Genomic DNA, 21490 nt, shown 5'->3' with positions numbered 1-21490 from the left:
TCTTGGAGACATAGATTGGGGACAATTGAAAAAGACATTCTATTAAAGTCATGTAACAATGGCTTACAAGTTAAAAAGAAAAAAGGAAAAAGAAAAGCAGCACACTTAGGATTTTAAATGGCCATATTCACAGTGCAAAAGTTCACTTATGTTGCAAGAACACAGCACAAAATGTAAAAATGCTGCTTTTAAGGTCTATTAAGACTAATTTTGAGAGCAGATGTTTGATTATATACTTTTTTTTTTTTTCTGGTACAAAGACTTTTTAAAAAGTTAATGTACTGCAAATCCCCTTCTCTAAATTAATTTCATTGTCCTGGGAACAGCTGCTTCTTCTGTTTTTAAATATATGAACTGTAAAATAATGAAGCCATTGTAAGCAGCACACATGGAAAGTTGATAATTTTTGGTGACATATACTGTATATAATACAGTTGTACACTGACGCGCACTGTAATTTGTTTTCATTACAAGCTACTTCTTGAAATAATTACTAATCATTTTATTACTTTAGAATTTAGATTTTATTATGAAGGAAAAATTGCTTCTGGTTCGTAAATGGAGTCTCCATATTGCTTTGCTGGTGGCAATTGTATATATAATTAACAATCCACTTTTATTCCCTTCTCCCCAGCATAAACACTTGTCTTAATTATCCAGTTAATTCAGGTGCAGTCTACATTTGGATTTAATCAAGCTATAAAAATTGCTCCAACTATCCCTTCTGTTGAGTTTATGGAAAGTAAGACCAAAAGGGCACTTTTCAGGGGGTCCGAGGCCAGAGGAGGGGCTGCTGTGGTACAGGCCTAAACTGTACCTCGGAGGGCTTTGTAGAGCTCTTTATCCTGCAAGAAGAGACCGAGGGGACTTAAGCAGGGGAGAAACATATATATAAATGACATTCACTACTGACTTTAATAGGCCAGGCCAGGTGCAGAGGTGCATGCCTGTAGTCGCAGTAGCTCAGGAGACTGAGGCAAGAGAATCTCAAGTTCAAATCCAGCCTCAGCAAAAGTGAGGCACTAAGCAACTCAGTAAGACTCTGACTCTAAATAAAATACAAAATAGGGCTGGGATGTGGCTCAGTGATTGAGTGCCCCTGAGTTCAATCCCAGTAGTGCCCGCACCCCCCCCCCCCAAAAAAAAAAAAAAAAAAAAAAAAACAAGAATTGGGCAGGCCATCAATGTCTTGATTGGTATTTTTATAAAATTTTAAAAAGCAAGACCAATAAAATAAAAGTATCATGGAATAATTTTATGAAACAGGTGGACTATGTTGCCCATGAGCCTTTGCTAGGATCTTTTCTATGAAACTAGCCCAGTGATGATGATATTTTGAGGCACCTGTCCTTAAGTATTTGTGAAAATCGTAGATAAAGCCACAGAAATCAAACAGCTGACATGCAGTGGTGTCTGTGGGTCCCTCCCACCCCGTCACCTGTCCCTCTGGGACACACACTCAGCTCCCTCCAGTTTCTGGGTCAGATTCTCTCCTTGTCCACTGCTGAACCATCTGGGCTCAACAGTCACCTCTCTTACCATTAATGATCTCCAGGTGACAGTGACAAGTGACCAGTCATAAAAAGTTTAAAAGTCATAAGGCCCTTTCAATCACAAATACACTTAAATCTTCACACTCTAACTACAGGAGCTCACTATGTTTTACAACAACTTTTTTTTTTTTTTAGTTGTCAATGGACTTTTATTTTATTTATATGCGGAGCTGAGAATCAAACCCAGCACCTCACACATGCAAGGCATGCGCTCTACCACTGAGTCACAACCCCAGCCCTACGATAATGTTTTAACAAAATGCCGTTAATTAATTTTTTCAAAGGCAAAAAATCCCAAATGACCTGGTACAATGTGACACAGAAACCAACAGGGTGTGAACCTCTCAGGCTCCAAAGTGATGCACAGAAAGAACCATCAGTTTCAGAAACACTGGCAATGACTTTAAACACATAAATCAGAAGCCTAACAGCAAAATAAGTAAGTAAATAAATAAATGAATAAATTAAAGTTCACAGATTCACAATTTGGGGTTCATGTTTTAGATATCAAAACTAATTTCTTTCTATTTTCTGCAAGATGTACCTTGGTCCATAACTTAGCCCAACAGACACATTTCCAATGGTGTCAACCTCTATAAGAACCTGCAGATTTTACATTCATATCTATATCGCGCTTTCATGGCAAGATCACCGTAATCAAGAAAGACGACTGTGCAGAAACTGACAGATGATCATCCTGAACAACTGTCAGCCAAAGTAAATGGAGGACTTTAAGTCTCTATTTTTCTTATTTGCATCACTTTTTAGAATTTTGAGACTTTTTCCTCTTCTGCCAATGAAAACAAAATTCCTGGGAACATTTCCAAGAAAACAGAACTGCTAATAATGCCATAATGAAGTCCTGTGCTACGCTTCAACAGTATGTTTATTAATAATTTTAAGAATGTCAATTTGGGGACCATTTCCCACTTCATCTATGGAAAGGGAACACGGTGGAATAGCAGGTTCCCATAGAAACGCCAATGGCATTTTATATGTAATCAACATAAAAAGCTGGCCCCACAACGACTAAGGTCACGTGGGCCTGTTACCTTCAGTTTGCTTCCGAGGCAAAGTTCCAGATGCCCTTCCCCCCCCCCCCCACCCCAGACGGAAAAGCAAAGGTCATTAAAAACCCAAATCTCAGGGTTTCAGTGATGATTTCTAAAGTTTCCCTCTTCCCCGTCCCTCCCACCTTCCTGTGCTCTCTGAATGTGGCTCCTTTGATGAGGTGGAAGGACCAGGTTTGGCAGTAGATGAGAAAATGAAAAGAAAGAAGAAATAAACTCACTCCAGAGAAGTAACAGCCTGAGAGGCACAAACAGCCCACATTAGTGTGTCTCAGCCACTGACTTAGTGTTTCTATGCTTGTTGACCAGTTGATCTATACAGATGTGTCCTTTCCAAAAATGTAGGTGGTGACTTCTGTTTGACATGCCCAAAGTAGAAATTTACATTTTTTTAGTTGCAGTTGGACACAATACCTTTCTTTATTTATTTATCTTTAAGTGGTGCTGAGGATGGAACCCAGTGCCTCCCACATGCGAGATGCATGCTCTACCACTGAGCCCCAACCCCAGCCCCAAAGTAGAATTTTCCATATAAGCAGACCAAGCCCTTGAAACAGAGGCCAGAAGAATACATGGGACACAGTGTCATTAGCTCAAGTGATCCAGATGTTCCATGAACATCATCTTGATAAGTAGCCTTAATGATTAGTTTAGCCTTGCTTTGCTGCTGATATCTGGACCAAATCTGGAATTTCCAGATTGTCTTTTCCTCTTTTCTGTCAGCATTGGCAACTTGAAAATACAATTTCTCATGAAAAAAAAAAAAAGAGATAAAATTAAATTTTCCATGGGAAAACTTTGCAGAGTTAAAGATAGCAGAGTTTCCCCATCAAAGAGACCAACTTCAGAGAGCCAACAGTTATATAAAGACTGAGAGTGACATGTGGCTTGAATTAGCTGGACAACTACTTCATTTGGATAGAAGAGCTTAAGTTTGAACACCCTGAATTCAAGTTTTTGTTTTTCTTTGGATTTTAGGGTCATAAAGAAACTGTTGTACTTTTTCAAATTATCCATGGTTGGTAAATGGTTGGGGTGCAGGCAAAGGAAAAATAGTTGCTGTTAGAAAGATTATTTATATTAGGTTTTGTATTACATAATGTATCTTACTTACCCAAGAAATTTTTTTTTAAATGAAAATAACCAAGAAGAACCAAGTTCCTGAGCTTTATCAGTGAGGCACACTAAGTCAGAATGACTGTTGACTCAACTTCAGTTCCAAAGTTCACAGGAAAAGGTCAGTTGGTGCTTAGACCTAGGCAAGGGACTGCGATTAGTTCCATTGACATCAAAGGTAGACTCAATGAACTGTGGCCAGGGCTCGCCTCTGTGCTCTGTCTTATGAAGGCTTTGTTTTACCTTTAGAAGGTAGTCTGTCTTTCCTTCCTGTCCTTTCTTAAGAAATCCTTTTTGCTTAATCTAATACCAGCTTCTGCTTCTTTTGTCAAACCTGTCAAGATGGGAGGCAGCCGTGGCCAGGGGAAGGAACAGGGGAGGTGTCCTTGACCTGCAAGAGGATGCCCCGTCCATGCCACTGCCATCACTGAGTAGAAGTAAAGTCATGGTTTTTACCTGGTTCTTGAACAATGGACATGGAATAAACATTCTGCACATTTCGTTGCCAAGAAATGTCATCACAAATGAATGCTTTTGATTCATCAAACATGTGTGGACGTCATCTATTTCTAAGGCCCTGGGGCAGTCACTGCTGCAGATCTCAGGTTCAACTGAAAAAGGACCCTGAGCTCATGGCCTCGGACGAGAGAGAAGAGAGTTCTGTGGTCCCAGACGCTTGGCTCTTGGTTTTCGAGTCTTCACTAAGACCTGGCTTGGTTTGGAAAGCTCTTCCCCAATTTACTATCTGGAAAACTCTCTGGTTCTCTTCAAGCTCAACTCAAATGCTTCTTCTTTTTGTAGGTTTTACAAAGCTCTTCCAAGAGGAATTCCCTCTTTCTCTAGACAGGGCCCATCAGGACCCTCTCGGGACACTTCTCATTATATCGTCATCATTTGTGTGGCTGTGAATTAAGGTTTGGTCATCTTTGGAGCCTGTGTCTCTTGTTAGTCTTTTTTTGGTGCCAGGGATTGAACCCAGAGGTGCTTTACTACGGAGCCACATCCCCAGCCCTTTTTATGTTTTATTTAGAGACAGAGTCTCATAAGTTGCTGAGGCTGACTTTAAACTTTTGATCCTCTTGCCTGTAATCTGCTGGGATTACAGGTGTGCGCCACCAGACCCAGCTTTGTTACACATCTTAATGCCACCAGTGATGGGCACAGTGCCCGAAACACAGTACTGCCTCCTAAATATTGACTGATGTGAATAAATTACTGCTTTACAAGGGAGAAAGTACTCAAGGAAGTACAAACTCTAAGAAGTGGTATGGAGCTTTGGAGGAGAGCACGGGTAACTCCGGCTTGGGGCAGGCATGGTGATGAGCACAGCTCAGAGAGGCTTCTAGAAAGAAGACTGATTTAAACAGAGCTGGAAGGGTGGTAAGATTCCACACCAGGAAGCCAGAGGAAGGGATGTCAGGAGCAGGGGGCGTGAGCGCCATCCTCACAAGAAATAAATGAAGCAGCTGTTAAGGATCCTATGCAAACTCAGAGCACTCAGCGCTGTCCTTCAGAATACTACCCGATGCTGCAGACATTCAGGGAAACTACTGCCCCTCGGCGACACGGTGAGGATGGCCTCCAGACCTGTACGGAAACGTGCACACCAAACATCACAAGTGCACCCACGCTTTGCCCCTTTGGACTGAAAAGGGTATTGTTTGAATCTGCTCCTCTCCAAAGGAGTCCTTGATGGATTTGGGCCATTTAAAAAGATAAAACTTGTTGTTAAGGGAGGATGAGAATCTCCCACCCTTCAGTGTCCTGATGAGGATGGGCTGCAGCTTTCTCTGCCAGGGCCCTTTCTCCCTCAGGGGTGGGGGGTGACATGGACAAAGTCTTGTAGCCCTGGCAGAGTCCCGGGAGGGCCCGTCTTCAGCTGGGGGGGACCTGGGGAGCAAAAGCCAAGGGATGGACCAGAGGCCTGGTGCATCTGTGATGAGGGAAAACCCAGATGCCCAGAGCCAAGTGCACTAGCTCCAGTGTGGACATGGCTGAGTGTGTCCCCCAGGGGTACATGTGCTGGACGCCTGGCCCCAGTGTGGCCATGTTGAGAGGAGGGGTTTAGAGAGAGGCAGTGAGGTCACTGGGGACACTAGGAGGGATTAATTAACGTAATCTTTTGGAGTGAGTGAGTTTCCACAAGTATGGGTGTTGCACAAAGAGTGAGCCAGATCCCTGAATCCTCTGACTTTCTGTTTCACCATGTAATCACCTTCTTATAGGCATTCTCTTCATGATGACATCTGCCATGCTGTAATGCAACCAAGGAGGCCCTTACCAGAGTTCAAACAGAGGGGGCTGCTGGAAATTGGACTTTTGGCCTTCAGAACTGTGAGACCAATAAACTTCTTTGCTTTATAAAGCCCCTAGCCTCAGGTGTTTAATTATAGCAACAGAACTGGATCAAAACACATCTTCAGCTCTGTTGTGGGGAGCATCACTCGGTGTCTATTTACACCACAACCTCCTGATAATCCTAGGAGTAGGTAAAGGAGACGATGGGCAAGAGAACATCCTCAGCTACACTGTGGACTTCAACATTATGAACACATCTTATTAAAATATTCCGAGGGTAATAGTTTAAATAAATTAGAAATGTGTATTAACTTCCTAGCCCTTAGGTCTAGAGAGTTTGAGTTCATAGTTATAAAAAAACAAAACAAAACAAACTAGTCAATAAAATAACCTCAACTGTTAGATTAGGCAGTTTTAAAAGTTTCTCCTGTTTTGATTTATGGAGAGAGAGAGAGAGGCTTAAATACTCTAAAAATACTTACACATTCTTATCAACAAGCACTAAAACTCAAAGTTATTTATGTGATAATAGAAATAGTTCTAAATGTAAAACATTTAGAGTTTATAGTACTGCTAACCCTAGAGGATCGTTTATGAAATTCTAGTTATTTGACTGTTTTTGACCTATACATACTCTACTGAAGGTATAGCACAGATCAAAATAAAAATCCACAAATAATTCCAAAGCTTTTGAGCAAAAATTGGAGCTATAAATAATCGTCCCTCAAATTAGACAATTGACCTGTAAATAACCAAGAGATCATTACGTGAAAACTCATTACTTCTTAATTCTATACAGCTGGATCTACCTCGAACTCTCCAGAAGGCCCTCTCTGAGCTCACTGCTAACAAGACAGTCGAGGACGATGACAGCCCTTTAGAATTTCCTCCTTCCCAGGTCACCAGGTGTACATCAGTGGCCACACCACCTTTCCATTAGCTTTGAGGCCACTGATTCTTCTAGTTCTACCTTCCCTCTCTCTTCCTTGTCTCCTTGTCAGGGTTGCCCCCACCTCTAAATGATGGGTGCCCAGGGTTTTATTCTCTCCCTTCATCTCTTTTTCTGCCTTCTCCTCTAGTTACCTGTCATCTCCAGGCAGATGATTCCCAGTGTGTAAATCCGGGGCTCCCCGAGTGGGTCCTAGACCTGCCCCTCCACCTCTGCCTCTGGATGGAGTCTCAGCTGCCCCCCAAGCACCACAGAGCCCGGAGGTTTCTCTTCCTCCTCTACCAGCTGCTCCTTGTGAATTTCCCTATTTACCGATGCTACCATAATTCTTCCAGAGCTCCAGGTGGGAAATGTGTCCAGGTTTGATATCTCCTCCCCATCCTTCCCAAACTACCACCACCTGTGTCCTCTGACTCCGTGGCTGCACCTTCTCTGTCATTGCTGTGGTCACACTTTAGGTCGTATGCTAATTACCTCCGCACATGGCAGGGTCTTCAATCTCTGCCCCTTTCTGTTTTACACAATTTCTAAGCCATCCTTCACAGCAGGAAACTTTCTGCTTCAATACCCAGGAAACACCCTGCCCACGCACGTGGCTCAACTTCCCAGCATTCCAGGATTTCATGGCAGGCTTCAACCCACCTTCCTGGCCTCATCGCTTACCCTGCTCAGCTCTGCGAAGCCACCAGCCTTTCAGCTCCATCTCAGAGTTCTTTGTTCTTGTTCCACGTGACATGCCAAAAGCTCTGCCAGGAACTGCCCTTTCCTGTGCTGCGTGCCCAGGGAACTCCTATTCATCCTTCAATACCCAAACCAAGGGCCTATTTCTTCGTGGCCCTTCCTGCCCCCCAGGAGTCTAATGAGTAAAGTTCATTTTCCAGCATAACTTTGTGCTGTTGATATTTATTTACGTACTGCAAGACTTTTCAGAGGTGAAATAATTAGATGATGAGAAGCGTAACCTGATTGGTGGATTAATCCACAGATATGGGTTATGGGTAGGGCATGGCCGGAGGAGGTAGGTCACGGGGGCATGCCTTTGGGGTATATATTTGGACCCTGGTGGCCACGTCCTGAGCTGGTTTCCTGCGACACACGCTGCTGCTCTGATGTTCTGCCTCACCTCGGGCCTGGGCAATGGAGTCGGCCAGCTGCGGGCTTGACCTCTGAAACTGTGAGCCAAAATAAATGTTCCCTCCTCTTTAAGTTGCTCTGGCCAGGTATTTTGGTCACAGTGACACGAAGATGACTAACACATGTACTGCAACAGAAAAATGCTGCTGATTAATAGCAGAAATTGTAAAATAAGGCCCGACATGTGCTTTGTACCTGGTAGGGAGCCAACAAATGGTTGTTATGTAAATGAATTGCTAAATAAATTAGTAAAAATGAATAATCTCCCCATAACAGCTCCTTTGGCTCAACTGAAATATACAAGGGCTGTACCTTTCAAGCTGTACTCTATGTAAAAACCTCCCGGGCACCTTGTAAACTGGCGGGGTCCGATGCAGGAGGCCTGTGGTGGGGCTGAGATTCTGCGTGTCTAAAAGCGCCCAGACTGCGATTGGCCAAGAACCACCCTGGTGGAGCGTGGGCGTATCTAGAACACGCCAGCACTGTGCTTGTCTCTGACACTGCCGACCCTCTCCCTTCCTGCTGCACCATCCCTGTGTTCTGCAGCTAGAACACCAGAGATGGGGTCGAGAATTGCATCCTGGGTGTCACGTACCATCTTTGTATCCTCAGCACCCTGCCCACACTCAGTGCACAGCAGGAGTTTCAGCATGGCTGGCTTAGCTAGGTGGTCTCTTTCAGGCAGAACTCACGACCCTTTCCAGCCTCATGCTATTATCTGTGCACTTTGGGGACTCCGTTGCTTAGCAACGTGGTGCACTGCAGAGCTTTGGTCCTTTCCCCTCGTGACTTGTGGGGCTGACTGGGAGCTATGTGGCTGCTGCTTCCTGGCATCTCAAGGGAGGGTCCTAGAGCTCGCTGCTACCCAGGAAAGGATCCATGTTCAAAATGCCAAGTGTGGTTTCTACCATGCTTTCTGCCTTTGCACCATGATAGGGTTAAAAAATCGTAAGTCAGGCCATTGTAAGTCAAGGAACGGTTTGTAATTGGTTACCCAAAGCTCCATAAAGGGGTGGAAAGTACATTTAACACAGCTGTGGTCAAGGACAATGGTGAGAGCCACTCTGCGGGCAGATCATAAGAGGACAGCGGTGGACTTTGTGAACCAGACAAAGGACACCCCGCTGGGGCTTTGCCCATTCACATTGGTTAACAAACCCAAGGCAGGGGTTTAGCACAAGGGCCAAATGAAAACTTTGATATAAAGGGCAAGAGTTTTCTCTTGTAAATAGCAAGAGGGAGCCAGAGAGACCAGACAACTTGAAAACTTACCAGATATACATATTTCATGACACGCTACCGAGTCTACATTATTTATAAGAAGTCAGGATACCCTCTGGCTGAGTTTTAATTTGATCAAAATCAAACTGTTTATCTTTTCCTTTGTTAATGGACATTTAGCCTTTACATTGAGAAATAAGCTGAAAGAATACCTGGAGGAAAAGAAATGATCTCGTGTCTTGCTTTGGGAAATTTATTATTATTATTATTATTATTTTGACTATTATTTTAAGCAGCCTAATAATTTGCATTTGCCTGGATGTTAAGTCAGGGCAGATGACAATTAGCATACATAAAAATTAACATATTTTTAAAACTCACATTACCAACCCTAAGCACTATATCACTATATAAGACTTTGCATACATTCATTTATGTATAGTTTTATTCTATTCTACAGATAATTACACCCTAATTGTTCCTAAAGTTAAAGTAATTCAGACATACATGAAAAGACAGACACATGTCGACAAGTTTAACACCAAAAAAGTTAATAAAATAATCACAATTATCCTATTTGTGGAATTCTTTTCATGTCTCTTTTCTGGTTCAATTCACGAAGAACAGACCGGTTTGAATACCAACCAGACAATTCATCAAAAAAAAAAAAAAATCAATTGTTTTGGTAATTGTGAAGACTAGGCCTTCATCTTTCATCGTTAGTCATTTGACTTGAAAGTACTGCCATTGAATATTACAAATCTGACCGAATTTGGGTGATAAATTCCAGCCTCTCTACTGGGTTTCTGCCCAAAGATTGATCTCTTCAATAAAATGTATTTGAACCTTTGCACTAAAGAAATGGCTTCCATTGGTATGAAAGGGAAAGAATGAAGAGCCGGGGTCATTTCGAGTGGAGGGTCCTTCCGGTTCACAGTTGGCCTCAGGTTGAAGAAAAGCCCACAGAAATGAGTAGATTCCATTTACCACCGCAGATGCGTTCAGAAATTCCAGAAGGATTACCGCACAGCTGCTCCCGTCCCCAACACCTCCACCCAACCCCAGCACACTTGTGCACCCACACGGCCTCTCCAATCACTGTTCCCCAGCTTCACATTTCACTGTGACAAGTGACAGGAGCAGCCGTTGCCTGGCACAGCTGCAGCCTGAAGGCAAAGGGTAGGAGGCGGAAGAGGCAAGCTCTGTCCCAGAGGCCCACCCAGGCCAGGCAAGGGGGCTTAGAGCCAGGCTCCCTGGGAGACCCTCCCGCAGCAAGCTGGCGGTCACGAAAACTGCACGGAGTATGGATCTCAAACTCCAACTTGAAAACAAAAGAAAGCAATGGCTCAAAATTCTTGAGATGTTAAGTCATGGAAGGTTCTCTGTGGTATGTGCAGGAGTGTTGCAAGGGCTGCATCCTCGAGAGGCCAAACCTGTTTCTGCAGCCCTCCAAGTCCCTCGGTGTCTGGGAACACTACATCTTTCTACCTTCTTTCCTAATCCGTATCATTTCTAAACAGAGTTTTTACATAGTCATGATCAGCAGACGAATAAATAAAAGAATCTAGTTTATTTTTTCTCCCCAAGTCCAGTTGACCAGACCGTTCAAACGGCTTTTTCCTCTTTGCAGGAAAGCTGTGGTTCAGGCTTTGTATTATCATTCCTGTGCTGGTATGTTGATGGTACACAGTAGGGGAGAAGAGATTAGTTTGTTTTATGCTTAGAGTCTTTAAATTGTTTTTAGTAATTTGAAATAGAAATATAATTTTAAAAGTCAAAAGAATGATTTTTATGATATACTTTTTAGTAGCTTCCCTCCAAACCTTAGAAGAACACAACAACATCAGGAAATATGTTTCTGTTCAGGTCTTAAAGCAGGTCAAAAGATTTTGTACACATGGTACCAGGGATTGTACCCCAGGGACACTTAATCACTGAGCTGTATCCCCAGCTGTTTTTATTATTTATTTTGAGACAGGGTCTCACTAAGTGGCTTAGGGTCTTGCTAAGTTGCTGAGGCTGGCCTTAGACTTAAGATCCTCCTGCCTCAGCCACTTGAGTTGCTGGGATTACAGGTGTGCAACTCTGTACCCAGCACGCTGTTATTTCTGAACCAACGTTATTCATTGTAATCATTTCTTACTTTAAACATTGAACCAACACTTTATCATTCTCTCTTCTTTGCAAAAGTGAAGTAGGGCTGGTGGTGCGGCTAGGGGTAAGAGTGCCCGCTGAGCACACCCTGAGGCCCTGGGCTCAACCTCCAGCACCCAGGTTTGGGGGTAGGATGGGGGAAGAAGTGGAGTAGACAATTCACTTCTATTTTTCTAAATAGAATTTTCCCACAACATATTATATGCTTAATAAACAATAGCTTTCATTGTTATGGTAGTCCACAATGTGTGCTCTATGGATCACCTGCATTTTGCATAAATATGACATGTATGTTTTACAACACTTTTTCATTGTGTTATAAAATATACATGTGACCCCTTGGTAGGTCACGAAATTGATTTAGTGAGTCTTAACCAGAATTTTATTAAAAAAGACATAAAAATAAAAAGAAAATACTTGAATGCATCGTACGCAGTAAGAAAGAGGATTGTTTTGTGAAACTTGTTTTAGTATTATGCATGTAGGGGGTGTGTGTAAAATGTATTTCTTTCTATAATTTGTCTTAAAAAGTTTGAGGGTTACTGCTACGAGGCATTATTTCTTACAAACATATTCACTAGTTAATTCACTAGTTAAACTGTTAGAGTATTCACTCTAGAACAAAGGAAAAAGCTACATTTACTTTTGCTACAATTAATAATCAATGCTCTTCCTTTATATTCATAAACATAATTACTCAGCTTTATACACGGCATTAAAGGTATTCAAACCATTTAAAAATAATTTTCTATTCATTTTCCATGGGTACCATTAGAGAAGTAATAGACGAGCATTTACTAACATTATATTCCATAAATGGATTCTCATTTCTCTTCCATTTATCTACCATCAAATAATAACAGATCCCAGGTCTCTTGATTTTTCAGTTTACTATTTTCTAATGATGGGCTGTCTCCATGGCAAAGATATGACGATGCCCCTTCATGACATATTGATCTAACTAACATTATCTCATTTGAGTGGGATGAAAAATCATCCCAACTAGTCGATGTGAACACCCATCCTCACACACATGCATCTTTTCTTATTAAAACCCTCCAGATGTTTATAAACTCTCTTCTCAAAAGTCACAGTGTCGTGGGCAGAATAAAAATAACTGGCCAGCTTAGTTAGTTTTGCATGGTACATTTCAACACTACGGAAGAAAAAGACAAAGTGAAAAATAAAAAGAGACATCATCTCGAGGAGACCATGTCATCAGTGCCTACCTGCTGGGGACAAATGTAGCAATGCTAGACTCCCCTGGAAAATCACAAACTGCCCTCGCATTAGGGCTACTGTACTGACAGCAGCCGCCAGAATGGAAAGGTAGGTGCTGGGGTACAGCTTCAGGAGAGGGAGATTTCACCTCTGAATGGATTCACCATGGCTGCTTCATTTTCTCAATACTTACTCTGGCGAGATCATCCACTACTGGAAGGGAGATTCCACTGGGAAGCAAATGCAGAGACTCCAAAGGGCAAGGGAGATTCTAAGATACCCTTAACTCGTGATGTCATTCAAATCATTAGTTGAGCACTTACTGCATGCCAGGTACTATGTGAGGGGCTGGGATACAGATGAGTTTGCAGTCAAATAAGAGAGTCCCGAAAGCACACAAAATTACGATTCTATGTGCTAAGAGCTCCGACTAAGGTATACTCAAGACACAAAGGAGGGATAGAAAGAGCCACCCATCAGATGGGGAGCTGATGAAAGTCCATGAACTTTCTTAAGGAGGTGACCACGTTTGGGACCGTGGACGAGGGGCAGCGGTGCTTCCCCTGGGGAACTCAGGTTATTCAGCAGGATATATGCTCAGGACATTGCAATTAAGGTCAAACAACACGAGTTTGGCAAATTTGAAAACAATTCCATTTGGTCCAACCTAAGTGGGGCTTGTGCACAGATAATACAAGTAGCTACGGGTCGCTGGAGTGCTCAGTAAGGCCAGCATGACAGGAGATGCAAAGCCCCACAAGAGGCGGAGGCCAGGTTCAGGCCCCTTGTGGACATGAGAGCGGGGCAGACCCGGGATTGCATGCCCGGGATGCATGCCCGGGATTGCATCCTCCTGCTAGGCACCCTCAGAAGACCAGGATCACCCAGCGACGCATAAACATTGTTCAATACACTTAAACACATCAAAAGTGAAATCAAGAACATTTGAAAGATCATTCTACTGATCAGTTTACCTCTTTAAAATTATACCCATATTCAAAGCTTCCTGTTCCCTTCTGTTCTCATAAGTTTCTTAACACTCCACCATCTTGGTTCTCACATATGTCTGTGCTTGACTTTACCACCTGACATTAATGGCAAAGTGCCTTCCATGTAATCACCACGTGTTAACTTTAGTGGCTGTTGAGTGTCACCATAGACGACATCACATTTTCTTTCCGTAGTCACATGTTCCTGGATTTTCCTATGATGCCACCATCTTTCCCCACATGGTTTCTTATGCACATTTTATTCTCTTTCCTTGGGGCAAAGTTTAGGGTCATACTGGGTTAGTGGGCCATAGGGGACATGTTTCTATAAATAGTTTCATGCCTTGTCACTTGGGTGGAAGGGGCGTGGTACTCACTGTCGAGCTCCAGGTGAGGCCTGTGGTGTGGTGCTCCTTGATGTAGGCTTGAAGCTCACTCCAGATGTTCAGGTAGGACTTCACCCAATCCACGTGCCGTAAGTCACTTTGTTACAAAAGAGAGTGGAAGAGAGCGGAGTTAGGATCTCAAATAAATTTAAAATAGATGGCACTGTGGTTATCCAGTAACCAGCAGCCACATGACCCAGAGCGACTCTCCCTCTAGCCACAAGAGAACCAGAGGAGAAGGTGGCCCAGGACTCTCCTGAGGGAGGTGGACACACGGCCCAAGTCCTGAGCTCCAAACGAGAATGGAAAGACCAGACAGGGGACCTGACCCAACAGGGCCAACACGGGCCACGTGTCCTCTGGCAGTCTCTGTCATCCCTAATGGAGGAGACGGTGGCGGGAGGCCACTTCTTCCAGTATGGCTTCTGGTACAGAATCAAGAACAATATGTTCTCAGAAATGAGAACGGGACTTAAGAGAAAAGAGTCACTTGGTTGATTTCTAATAATTCAGTTGAATTATTTGGTTAATAGTATAACTGATTGGAGAACTTTAGTTATCATGACTGATAAGGAAGTCAGTATGTAAGAAAAATATTTCCTCACCAACAGGTCATACCCTGTATGTCTAGGGGGACATTCACTTACATGCCCTTGATTTGATACTCTTGGCATCCCAAGTGAGGTGGGGCACAATCAGGGTTTTTATCTCTTACTTTATTGAACCGAGTGCTAGCAAAGTGCTTACCTTTTATGGCAGGATTAACATACAGGATTAAGAGAGCTGTTAGGAGCATGAAACTCACAGACAGATGAAGGTAATTATATTTCTTTTTGGTAATTTTCATCATATATTTTTTCTTTTTGGTACTGGGGATTGAACCTAGGGGTTCTCTACCACTGAGCTACATCCCCAGCCCTTTTTATTTTGAGACAGGGTCTGGCTGAGTTGCTTAGAGTCTTGCTAAACTGGTGAGGCTGGCCTCAAACTTGTGATCGTCCTGCCTCAGTTTCCCTAGTTGCTGAAATTACAGGTGTGCATCACCTCCTCCAGCCCAATGTTCGTTCTCCCACTTGGCATGAAGGGGTGGTAAGGAGAAGATGATGATAGCTGAGCTAATGAACATTTAATTATACACCTGGGTCATTAATCTGAAGAGAACCACCAAAGGAAATGTCTGTTATTAAAGCTCCTGCCAATAATGACGTGTCTCTAGGCCACTTCATTTTGTTTTCCTTGAAACATTCCAAGTCCCACCAGCTTGTCTGGAGTCCCACTGTTTGAAGCATGCCACTCGGAAGAGCGTGGGGGGGACTCCTACCTTCTCATTCATCCTCAGGAGGGAACCCATGAATGGAGTTTCATTCTAAATTTCTCAATTAATTAAATATATATAAATCGATTATTATGTATTAATAATCAATTAACTGAGAAATTTAAAATCAATTGATACATATGTATAACAAAATCTATGAAGAATCTCACTGTTGCTTTGTCTCATGACACACTTTGTGTCAGTCTCTGAAGGTCATGTGCTTCTTATCAGTTTCCTCACCCACAGGTTTTGTGAGGGTCTTGGTACAGTGCCTTGCACATGAGAAGCAGTCTGCACACAGCTATTATTAGAGCACGAAACCACTTTAATAGAAGTGTATACCCATGTTTACATATATGGTCATTTGACACACGTGCATATGTGTACATGTGTACGTGCATATGAAACACACAAATGTGCCTGTAGGCCTTGTAGAGATGTCATGGCGCACATTCAACAAACTTTATTAAAACATTCAACAACCAGTGAAGACCGAATCTATCAAGCATATTCACCTTTCCTTTTAATCAGTACAGCATGAGTCTGACTTGAAGAAAGTTCCAGAAAAACTGGTAGTAAGGAATGGTGACTTTTACTTCAAATCCCTAAGAGATAAATGGAGCAGGGTCCAAAAACCCAGGGGCAACTGCACACACTCCCTTGGTTTTCCTTGACCTTGCAGGGAGCCGTGTTAGGGGAACAGGAGCCGTGACAGAAGGAGGCCACACCCCGAGGAAGCCAGCCCACCTGCCCTGTCATACTGAACGAAGGGTCCAGCCACGGCAGCACATAGAGGAGAGGCATGCTCACTGCCCTTGCTTCAACCGGAAGGAAGCCACCCCTCAGCTCCTCCACCCCAGCTCCTCCACCCCCCAGCTCCTCCACCCAGGGTCCATTACTGCAGGCTGGGGTCCACCACAAGCCTTGAGGCTGTGGGGTACTCTGCTGTCATCTGGTGACCAGCCCTAGGAGATCGAGGGTGGACGGGGACAGGTGTGCGGCTTCTGGAAGTGGAAGGATGCACCTGAACGTCTGGCTTGTCCTCATGGTCCACTAGACTTGACCGAGTCAACCCCGAGGCTGCTGGAAGTACTTTTTCTACTCAATGGCTGACATGAGGGGCAAATACTGGATTCTTTTAGTATATATACCAGGTGTGGAAAACCCCAACCACCCCGGCCATGCCACCACAGGGGGGGGGAATGACACACCCAGGGCCCCGACATGCACTCAGTGGGGGCTGGGAGAAAGGCAGGTGCCCCCGAACTGAGACACAAATAAAAATGTTCTTCAAGGGTGATCTTCTCAAAGGCAGAAGCCTAAACAGTGCTGAAGCTGCCCTGAATTGGCAGGCAGAAGCATCTATACATCCTGAAAAAGGAGTCACCCGGGGAGTGTTCCTGCCGACATATCACACCCAGGTCTGTTAACACACTCCCCATCTTCTGAAATGGCACCTGCGTGTGAACAAGGGCAAGCTGTCCTGCGCCTGTGAGCCTCTTCTCAGGTGCGCTGCGTGTTTCGTGGCCTCTAACACCCCACGGCAACATGTGGCATCAGATCCCTGGGCATGGTTGCCTGGGTACTTGCTGTGGTCACAGGAAGTCTGCCCCTGAGCACAATTGCTTTAATCAGAGCTCTCTCAAGGAAGGAGGCCCGTGCCATTGTTGGTAGTTCCACCTGCTAATGGTGCTGTTCCTAAAAGCTACAAGACCTGCTTTGCTAACATAGAATGAACAAACTATAGCTATTTTAAAAAATATAACAGTTTTATAAAGACAGAATTCATAGCCTGTACAATTTAAAGTACGCAATTCAATGATTTAGCTCAACAGAGGTGAGCAGTCATCACAATTAGTTTTAGAACATTTTCTTTGTCCCCCCCCCCCCAAAGGAACCCCGTACTCATCTGCAGTTACTTCCCTTCTCCCCTAAACTACTCAGCCCTGGGCAGCTGCTCTGTCTCTATAGATCTGCCTATTTTGAATTTCATATAAATAGAACCATACAATATGTGCTTTCTTGTGTCTGGCTGGACGGTGTTTTTAAGGTTCACCCATGCAGCCATCTGTATTGATACTTCACTTTTTTTTATGGCTACATGATATTCTCTTGCATGGAGACAGCACATCTCGTTGGAGTCATCCGCTGAAGGGCCTCTGGGTGCTCCCACCCTTGGCTCCCCACCTGTGCTTTCGACAGCCCTCTGATAGCTGCTGCTGTCGCCCCCGTCTCCCCGTCCACCCCGTTTGTACTTCATTTTAACTCGATAGGTTTCCCTGTCACTGTCTGGTTTACTGACTCATCTCACCTCTGGTCTTGATTTTACACCTCACTTCTAGATTCTTCCTTTCTTTTTGGATATATACCTAGGAGTGGAATTGTAGTTAAAAAAAAATATTCCTAGCTAGTTATTAAAAGAGGTAGTGGAAGGTGGGTATTCTTTGCTCTGCACTTCTTTACACCTACGTATATTCTGAAAGTAGTCTTTTGAATCTACTCAATGTTTATTAAAACAAAAAAATGACCTATAAAATAAAAAGTGGTGCAAATCTGGAGTACGGGCTGGATTGGCCCATGACTTAGAACTCTGGTAGGTATTTATTTTTGCATTCTACGCATTTTTCTATGTGCCGTATAATATTCGCCTTGTTGTGGATCCTTTTCAGGTCTGTGTTAGTAAAATAAAGAGGCAAATTGAGGTGATGATCCAGATGATGCAAGTCCTCAAATTTCCTTTAGTGGGACAGTCTGGACCAACACTGAGATGTCCCCAGGAGCCCTGCCTTAGCTCACTGACGCCCTGCTCTGTGGCTGGCACTGAAGGGCTCACATGGGGATCACCGTGGAGCCCAGAGCCGAGGCAGGGGGCACATCGCTGCTCTTACTTATGCTCTAACTCTTCCCTTAGTTACGAGACCCCAGCTCAGAACATTTGTCCAGCTGTGTGGGGGGCAAAGCATGACCTTATCAGGAACCTCGTGATGCTCCCTGCGTCGTTCAGGGGCATCTTCTGGGTATTTCCTCAGCTTTGGCATGTCTCCCCCGGGTCCCATTTTCCATCCTGATCCCAGTTCTAGTTTTCTAGGACCTACTGTTTGGGCTGTAGAATGCAAGGTCCTTTCACGCGGGCTCTCTAGACAAAGCCCCTTGGTCTGGACTCACCTGTACCTTCTTTTTTTTTTTTAAGTTAGTTTTTTTTATTAGTGCTTTATACTTACACATAATGGTGGGATTCACTGTGACATGCCTGTCCACTCACATAACATGATCACCTGTGCTTTCGACAGCCCTGTGAATAGCTGCTCTTGTCACCCACGTCTCCCCGTCCACCCCATTTGTACTTCATTTCGGATCCATCAGTTTCCCTCTAACTGCCCCATCTCACCTCTGATCTTGACCTACACTGGCCTCCCGGAGTCCGTCTGTCCTCCATCTGCTCACCCACCAACTCTACTTCCATTAGTATAAAAGATCGGTGCCCACGGAGGGCGGTCCATCACAGAGCTCTCTCAGGATTACAGAAATACATAGCGTAGTGACGCGCCTTCAAGAGGGGACAGCTGATCCATGAAAAGACAACCGAGGGAAGCTTTCTGAACACACTCACTGTCTGCATAATTGATTCCACTTCTCCCTGGGCTTGACCTGCAAAGATGGATTTTTCCTTGGCGTCTAGTACATTAGCGTGGTTCACGGGAAAGGGATTCGGAACTAGCCGCAATAAGTTTTAGGAACAAAGATCTAACAAGTGACCAAGTGGAAATCCGGCTAGTAAAAGAAGGCACGTACCTGTGTTTGTAGTCCTTTAAGACCCTGTTAGTGTAAAAGGTGGCAGCATCGTTCATCTCCTTGACATAAGGACCAGGTTTGGGGGACTGAGAGAACAGGACCATCACCCAAGCATAGAAGGAAACAAAAAAATAGGATAAGAAAGAAAATGACTTGAAGAAGAAGAAAAGCAATGGTTGAAAGTTGCAGGCAAACTGTGCTCTGGAGAGGCTGGTGAAACACCTTCAGCATTGAACTTCAAACAGGATGAGGAAAAGCCAATACGCTCAGCCTAGAAGGAGCCCTCCTTCGGGCATCAGGCTGTGGAGGGGGTGAAGGTGGCTACGAGGTCTCCTAAACACTGCGCCAATGGGCAAGGGGAAGGGCCCCGGCCGACTCACCACAGCTATCCACCCCAGGGCAGGGATGCTCTCGCTGACGGCCGAGAGATGGTTGAACATGCTGCTCCCTCGGTTTCTCTCTCTGAAGGTCTGGATTTCCTGAATCTTTTCCGATATGGGTTTCAGAAGTGCAGCCACCTCGTTCTGGAAGTGAATGTCGAGAGCTATTACTAAGGACAGGACAGAAGCTCAGCACCTCCAGCCATGCCACACCGGCCTAAGCACGGGACTCGGGACTGTCCGGGGGGGTCCAAAAGAAACAAACAACTGTCCCAGAAGAGAATGGAACTTTGCTCTGTGAGGGTAACACAGCCAGCCCTCTGTTCACGAGTCCCACATCTGTGCGTCGAACCAACAGCAGATCGAAAACATTTAAAAAATGGCATCTGCACTAAAAATGTACACTTTTGTATTATTCCTATTCCTGGAATAATACAGTATTAACAACATTTACACTGTATATGGGAAGATGTGAGCTGGTTATGTGCACACACTGTGCCACTGACAGGAGGCACTTGAACCTCTGTGGATGCGGAAGTCTGTAGGAGGTCCTGAAACCAGCTGTCCTCAGACGCCCAGGGACAACTGTTTTGCGTTTTCATTCTCTGAATGATGAAGATGGCAGGTATTTTTGACATTATAAATGCTGTCTCCTGAGACATGGGAAACCCGGCAGTGGGCGAGAGTCCTGTTTTGGAGATAACTGCACAGAACACAGTGAAACGGAGTGTCATTGGAACCAAATGGGATCCACCTGCAAGGGCACAGGGGTAAGTCAGGGTGAAAGGACGGCTCCCTATTCCTGTGGGGACAGGATGTGGGACAGCATCCTGGGCTTGGCCACTGTTCCCACGGTCCACGTGCAAACAGAGAGAACGTTCCCTGCGGCTCTCTGAAGAAACTGTGATGGCTTATCATTCATGTTGTCATATTCTCAGTGGCCTTACTGCTTTGGCTTTCTACACTGTCCCATAGGCCTATAACTCCCCGTCAGGCTCAGTTCTGATTAAATCAACACCTGACTTCTCTACGTTACATAAAAAATGACTTTCAAAACTATGTGAGCTGAGTGACAAGGTGTCGTGGACATTGACACTCCAGAACACCGGCTGCTTCAAAGCCCCCACCCGGACCCCGTCCATGCCCACAGCATCCTCTGCTCCCTCTAGGTGTTGAAGAGCAGACAGGGTTGTTCCCCTGGTGTGTGTGTGTGTGTGTGTGTGTGAGTGTGTGTGTTCCAAAAAAAGAGCAAAGGCCCTAAACTTCCCCGCTTTACAGAACAGTTGAAAGGCTTGGGCAGTATTTTAAGAAATCTGGTTTGCAGGAAGTAAATGGAAAAGTTCCTACAGCTCTTTAATTTCTTTAACCAAGATTTCAGAGCAATGGTTTCTAACCCTGCTACACACTGGAGCCACCTGGGGGGCTTTAAAAAGCACCTCTGCCTGGGTCCCACGCCCAGAGATTCTGATTTAGCGGGTCTGGAGGTGGCCTGGCCAGGGCAGGAAGGTGGGAAGAGCTCCTCGGGCGATTTTAATCAGTCCTACGGCGCTGGCTTCACACCCCAAAGGACAGTCGTTTCTACCAGGGACAGCAAGTCATTAAGGAAGGAATTCTGTTCGGCTGCAGTAGCTTCCAGATACCTCTCAAGCCCCTTGAAATGTCCTCCCCTGAAGGGAAAGTTGCAAGTCAGGGCTTTGGAATTAGAAGGCCTTCGTTGAAATCTCAGCTCTGCCCCCTACTACCTCCAGGGCCTGGAGCAAAGGATGTGATCCTTGGTTTCCTCAAGAATAAATCAGAGACAAAGACCTACAAACCAATAGGCTGCAGGAGATGCACCATCGGTGGAAATGATAATCATCACTGCGAGGAGTTAGCTCATACGGAGGACGCTGTCCCCGAAATAGTTACCGTC

General features: G+C 44.5%; 1 protein-coding gene across 1 annotated transcript in view; it reads right to left on the bottom strand.

Moving 5' to 3' along the window:
- Positions 1–21490, bottom strand: part of Cap2 (cyclase associated actin cytoskeleton regulatory protein 2) — a 131693-nt gene that overhangs the window by 17953 nt on the left and 92250 nt on the right. The window contains exons 5-7 of the mRNA XM_027948205.3: positions 19579–19722; positions 19199–19284; positions 14083–14188 (exon numbers count right to left, since the gene is read on the bottom strand). Coding sequence (XP_027804006.2) covers positions 14083–14188; positions 19199–19284; positions 19579–19722 — 336 coding nt within the window. The remainder of the gene's footprint in view (positions 1–14082; positions 14189–19198; positions 19285–19578; positions 19723–21490) is intronic.

The sequence above is a fragment of the Marmota flaviventris genome, chromosome 6 (genome assembly GCF_047511675.1).
Source record: "Marmota flaviventris isolate mMarFla1 chromosome 6, mMarFla1.hap1, whole genome shotgun sequence".
Taxonomy (NCBI): domain Eukaryota; kingdom Metazoa; phylum Chordata; class Mammalia; order Rodentia; family Sciuridae; genus Marmota; species Marmota flaviventris.
This window is presented reverse-complemented; position numbering and strand designations above follow the sequence as displayed.